General features: G+C 40.9%; 1 protein-coding gene across 2 annotated transcripts in view; it reads left to right on the plus strand.

The window, feature by feature from the left end:
* The window catches only part of TM9SF5 (transmembrane 9 superfamily member 5), an 89,489-nt gene extending 83,489 nt beyond the window's left edge, over positions 1–6,000 (plus strand). For both annotated transcript variants that reach the window (XM_023634387.2, XM_014729211.3), the window contains exon 17: positions 5,810–6,000. In XM_023634387.2, the coding sequence (XP_023490155.2) occupies positions 5,810–5,877 (68 nt within the window). In that variant the 3' untranslated portion in view covers positions 5,878–6,000. The remainder of the gene's footprint in view (positions 1–5,809) is intronic.

Genomic DNA, 6,000 nt, shown 5'->3' on the forward strand with positions numbered 1-6,000 from the left:
CCCATTGCATGGATGAGGAAACTGAGGCCCAGAGAGATTAAGTGACTTGTTCAAGGTCACTCAGCTAGTAAGTGTTGAAGCTGTGATTCATTCAAACCCAGCTTGGACTGACTTCAAAGCTCATTCTTTTAAATACAACTCTCTACATCCTTCTCAAGAAAGAGGTACTTTGGGGCTGGCCCCGTGGCCGAGTGGTTAAGTTCGCGCGCTCCACTGCAGGCGGCCCAGTGTTTCGTTGGTTCGAATCCTGGGCGCGGACATGGCACTGCTCATCACACCACGCTGAGACAGCGTCCCACATGCCACAACTAGAAGGACCCACAACGAAGAATATACAACGCTGTACCGGGGGGCTTTGGGGAGAAAAAGGGAAAAAAATAAAAAATCTTTAAAAAAAAAAAAAAAAGAAAGAAAGAGGTACTTTCTCTGAGCTGGGGCCAAACCAACAACCAAAGGGTGCCAGCAGAATCTGCTCTGTGGTCCTCTATTTCATCAGGTGGACTGCTCTTAATTGGGAGAACTAAGACTCTGCACGTAAAGCAAGAAGATATCGCCCTCAGTAATACATGATGAAAATAATATCTTAAGTCTTTTCCTTACCCTTTCAACTCTTCTTTAAAAAAAATAGACGCACATCTATCCAGTTCTTCCGCATTCTTTTAGGAGAGAGGGAGTCAAGGCTAGGGTAACCTCTGGAATAATTCCATTACCTCTTCAATTCTAGCCCATTTTGATTTCAGCTTACATTTATGGACCACAGTGCTAGGTGCTGTGGGAATGAACAGGACACATTCCTTTCTATTCTCAAGGATATTGAAAACCTCTGGGTCATATTGTTTGTCCCAGTACAAGCACTTATAGACCTACTCTAACTCTGGGCCCTGTGGTAGCCAGTGTTCTTCTGGTTTTGAGTATCATACTAAAAAACTTCAGAGGAAGAGAAGTGTTCCTTTTCCCCAGAAGTAAGCGGAAGCTTACTTTCATTCTCTAGCATTCTTGTATTGTGTATTTTACACTCTCTGGTATCTCATCCCTGGGTTGATTTCTACTCTCCGCCCCGTCCAAGGTTTTCCTGTTCAACTGCTGCTTACTGTTTGAGGTCTTTCTGCACAAAGCAGTTCCTGGTCACTCAGCCTGTATCGATATCTCCGTCCCAGAATAATCAGGGGACAGAATTAGCTTTGAGTCCCAGCCGCACTGCTTATTGGCTGTGTGTTGTAAGGCAACTCACTTTACCTTTCCAAGACTCTGTTTCCTTATAGAATGTGGAAAATCATACTACCTCCCTCAGAGAATTCAGCTCCATGTGATTGCACATGTGAAGCATTCAACCCAGAGCCAGGCATATAAGTATTTAGTAAACAACAGCTATTATCATTGTCATCATCTTCATCATTATCATCACTGTCATGAAATACGAATTTGGTAATCTCATTCTCTGGCTTGTATATCTTTCCTGGTTTCAGTTGCATACATAATCAAATTCAAACTTCTTGGCACTCATTATCTGGCTCTCACCTACTTTTGTAATCTTTTCTCCTATATGCTCTCTTTAATGTTCCCTTAATTCTCTGATTGCATACCTTTAATATCCAACCCCTCTGCAGTGGATCTCATTGTTCCTTAAAAGTGCCAGGGTCTTAATTACTTCAAGCCTTTGTGGGTACTTTCCCCTCTGTCTGCAATAGCTGTCTCCCATCCTCAAATGCCTCAAATGCCTCTGAATCCAACTTTGTAGCACCTTCTCTATGATGCCCTCTCCAAATTCCTGCCATTCAAGAAGTATATATTGAATACCTATGTGTGTCAGGCACCACCCTAGAGGCTGGGGCTTTAGCAGTGAATAAAACTTTATTTAAAGGGATAAAAATCCTTATGCTCACAGAGCTTATATTGCTAAGCAGTTAATTTAAACAGTTCAGTTTAATAAACCTTTGTTGTCCACCTGCAATATGCCTAATACTATGCTAAGCACTGGGGGTAAAAAATTGAGTACGACTTAACCCCTAGCTTCAAGGCTACAGTCCGGAGAGAGAAGACCTCTAAATAGATCATTTCCATGCATGGAAAGGAGCCTAATAGAGTTAAGCTCAAGGTTCTGTGAAAGCACAGAGGAGAGGTAGGTAACCCAGTCATGGGAAGGGAGAAGCAGGTCAAAGTTTTTCTGGAGAAAGTGAGAGAACTGAGTCTTGAGGGAAGTCAGAGTCTTAGAGTTGGAAGGCAGAATTGACAAGCTGAGCAAGGCGTGGTGTATGGTGATCGGTAGGTAGTTTGGAGTTGCTGGAGTTTAAAATTTAAGGCACAGAGTGGCAGGAACAAGCCCTGAAGAAGTAGGCCAGGGCCTGATGCTGGAGGGCCTTGTGTGCCGACGCTAAAGAGTTGTAATTTTTATCATATATCATATTATTGTCATTTTCAAACCTGGATGTGCATCACATTCACTTGTGGAAATTACTTCAAACCAACGAAAACCAATAAATCTGATGCCCAGGGCCCATCCCAAGGCCCCTGAATCAGCATCCGTGATGATCTGTATTTTTAACAGCTTAAAAGGTTTCTGATACACTCTAGAGTTTGAGTACTTTTGCTATGGAGAGCTATGAAAGGTTTATAAGTAGGGGCATGACAATCAAATTTGTGTTTTGGAAATAGCACAATCACTCTGCCAGAGTGGGGAATAGATTTGAGAGGGAGACTGGAGGTAGAGAGACAAGCCAGGAGACAGTTCTAGATGAGAGATGAAGAGAGTGTGGCTAAAGACCCAGTGGCTGTGGAGATGGACAGATGGACGGAGGGAATGGATTCAAAAGCTATTATGTAGTTGGAATTTACAGGTCTTGGTGACTGACAAGATGTGGATGCAAAAAAGGAAGGAGTTAAGGGTCATGTGTAGGTCTCTGACTGTGACCTCTGTAGAAATAATGACATGTAGTATAGCCACCAGTGGGATTGTTCCCTGCAAGAACCCTTTTTCTATCCTTTACATTACCTGGCAAGTGCCAGGCCCAGAGAAAGTGCTTAATGAACACTGAATCAAATGTGGCTGGAGAGAGTCATAGCCCCCAAGACCCTTTTCTCCAAACAAGCTTTCTCTTTATTCCTTTGTGCAATGGCTTTAATTCCAACTACAGTAAAATCTTTTTTCTGCGTGTCTTAGTCCCTGCTGCATATTCTGAAATTAATATGTGTTGGAATTTAGCTCCCACAGTGGCTGTGGAAAGTCTCTTTAAAGGTTTGTTTATATTGAGTAGAATGTGGTAGCTTTTCAAAATATTTTATTTGGCTAGTTGCTTCTTTTTTTAAGTGTGCATATATAACGACTACTTTGGGAAGCCTTCGAAGAAACGTGCATTGGATTCCAGGCTTAGGATCAGGCTGTGAATTCTTTTTGTTGTAGAATTACAATTAGGGAAGGGACAGGGGAAAAAATAGGCTTCTCTCTTGCCTTGGACTGCCTCATTCAAGTTCCCGTGGTTGGATTGTCTTTTCGTTGTGTATCACCTGACCTTATGATAAAAGGTTATGAAGCTTAGAAAGAAACTAGGACATTTCTGGTATTGGTTTAGTACTTTCTCTGACCTGAGGCAAAAGTAGGCAAAGACAGTGAAGTGATCATTCTCTCCCTTTTTGTCCCATCTCCCTTCAGTTGTAGTACAAGCAATCGAGCTGTAGAAAAAATATTTTATTTTCTCCAGATCCTTTAAGTTGCTTTTAACTTGTGTGGTTCAATGGCCTTTAGAGGAGAAATTTCGCCACTTTCTTCATATTTACTTATGTTTGCTTACATATGACAGAGAGAGAGCGAGAGGGGCAGACTTGGCGAGAGGTTCTGAGTCCTGATTGCATGTTAGAATCACCTGGGGAGATTTTAAACCTCTTGATGCTCAGGCTGCATTCCAGATCAGTTAAATCAGGATCTCTGGGAGTGTTACCCGGGCAATAGTAGTAGTTAAATCTCCCCAGATGATTCCAGCGTACAGGCGGTGTCGAGGATTACTACTCGAGTCAAATAAACCCCATGCGACCATATTTTTCAAGTCCCCAAGCAGAATATCAATGGAAGCTACAATTTCTTGAGTGCCTTCTCTGCCAGGCACTCTCCTACAGCTTATCCTCCTTCTCAGGTCAAGCGTGAGAGTTGGGTGGGAGTATAATTCCTCTTCACTTGTGAGGAACAGAGGAGATAGCTTGCTCTACATCGTATGGCTAATTGTCTGCCTGACTCCAAAGTCCCAATTCCTTAGCTCAGCTGACTACCAAGACAATGTGAGAGTCGATGGATTTTTGTGTTTCGGGTAAGAGACAATTTGAGTAATGTAGGTAGAGCATCAAAAAGTTGAGAATTCATTGACATTTCAATAATTTATGGGGGTAATACACAGCAAATTGAAATCAGGAATGTTTTAGATTCAGCGATGTGTTAGCTCCGCACCTGTCATCTCCTGAACCTTTGAAGTTAGGGATTCAGAAAAGGAAGCCTAAGGTAGGAATAGGTATTATCATCCCCATCTTTCAGCTGAGAAAACTGAGGCTTGGCACAATTGTAACTTGCCAAAGATCAGACAGCTAGTAACCAACAGAGTAGATCTGTGTCTCTCTAGAGCCCATGGTCTTAATCACTGTACCATACTGACTCTTGACAAGGAGCTTTGAAGGGTGGGAGGGAAGTGGCATGATGGTATATTGGATGGGAAGATATTCTAAGTTTGAAAACTGGCAAAGAGGAAGGTACCGAACCCTGCCTAAAGCTTTCTGTGATCTTTTTATTGAGAAACATGTTTTCCTAGATGATTGAATTGTCTTGGGGAGCCCCGTTAGACTATAAGATCTGGAAATCGTATTAGACTTTTTTTTCAGTTAAGTCATTGAACCTTAATATCACCTGAAAATTGTTTTTATAATGTGAACATCAATGAAATCATATGTTAAAGAAAAATTTGCCCATAATTGTATCATCCTAAATTATAAAGGTATCTTCTTTTGTCCATGCTCTGCTCTCTCTCGTCCATGGGTTCAAACTTATGCAATGTTCACATTGGTATGATGCCTGGGAATTGTTTAAGGTCTGGCGTTTTTCACCTAACATCATATAAAGATTGCCCCATGCTGCTATTTAGTCTTGATATTTGTCCTTTTTGCTGACTAATCTTATTTCATTGAGCACTTAGTCCACTGAGCACTTAGCACTTAGTTTAGCTAGTCACCTATTTAGAGGCATTTGGTTTGTAATTTTTCAATATTATAAATCATAGTATTATGAGCACCTTTGGGCATGTATTTTTTTTCTTCTATGGGTCATTTCTTTAGGATAAATTCCCAGAAATGGGATGTTTCTCAAGCTTCATAATACAAAACTTTGATTTAGAAAACTAATATATGCTCTGAGTATGCAAGTAAATAGATTATTCCTGCTTTTGCCACATAAAATGATAATGGTTATTTGCATTCCCTAAACTGAAGCAAGTTATATGAAGTTTATTGTTTTACAAACTAGCCTTGGACTCTTTTGTATCCTTTTTGAAATAGGTAACTTAAGCTGTGCGTTTTTATCTGTTTGCTTCGGTTAGAGACCAGCAGCACTCAATCAAATGGATTCCCACACTCTTTTGCAGGTGACTGCCTCCAGCCCTGCTGCTCATCCTCTTTGCTGAGCAAGAGAGCCTGGTGATTTTTATTTGTTAATGTGCAAGTCTTGAGATTTAGAGAATCAGTAGCCCACCTCAAAACTGACATGCTTTGCATTTTTGAGAAAGCTTCTTTGATTTGCTACAGTGTCTGATTAACAAAGATCTTTTTCATTTTCTTTCAGGGACAATTGGATTCTTTTCCTGCTTCTGGTTTGTTACTAAAATCTACAGTGTCGTGAAAGTGGATTAAAGAGTGTCTCCAAAGGCTTCCAGGCACATCACCCTCGCTTTTGAATGTCTACATCTATCTGAACATCTATGGAGATATATGTATGCTTCCAATTACATGTTTTAAATATATATCAATTTAAAA

Source organism: Equus caballus, chromosome X, assembly GCF_041296265.1.
Source record: "Equus caballus isolate H_3958 breed thoroughbred chromosome X, TB-T2T, whole genome shotgun sequence".
Taxonomy (NCBI): Eukaryota; Metazoa; Chordata; class Mammalia; order Perissodactyla; family Equidae; genus Equus; species Equus caballus.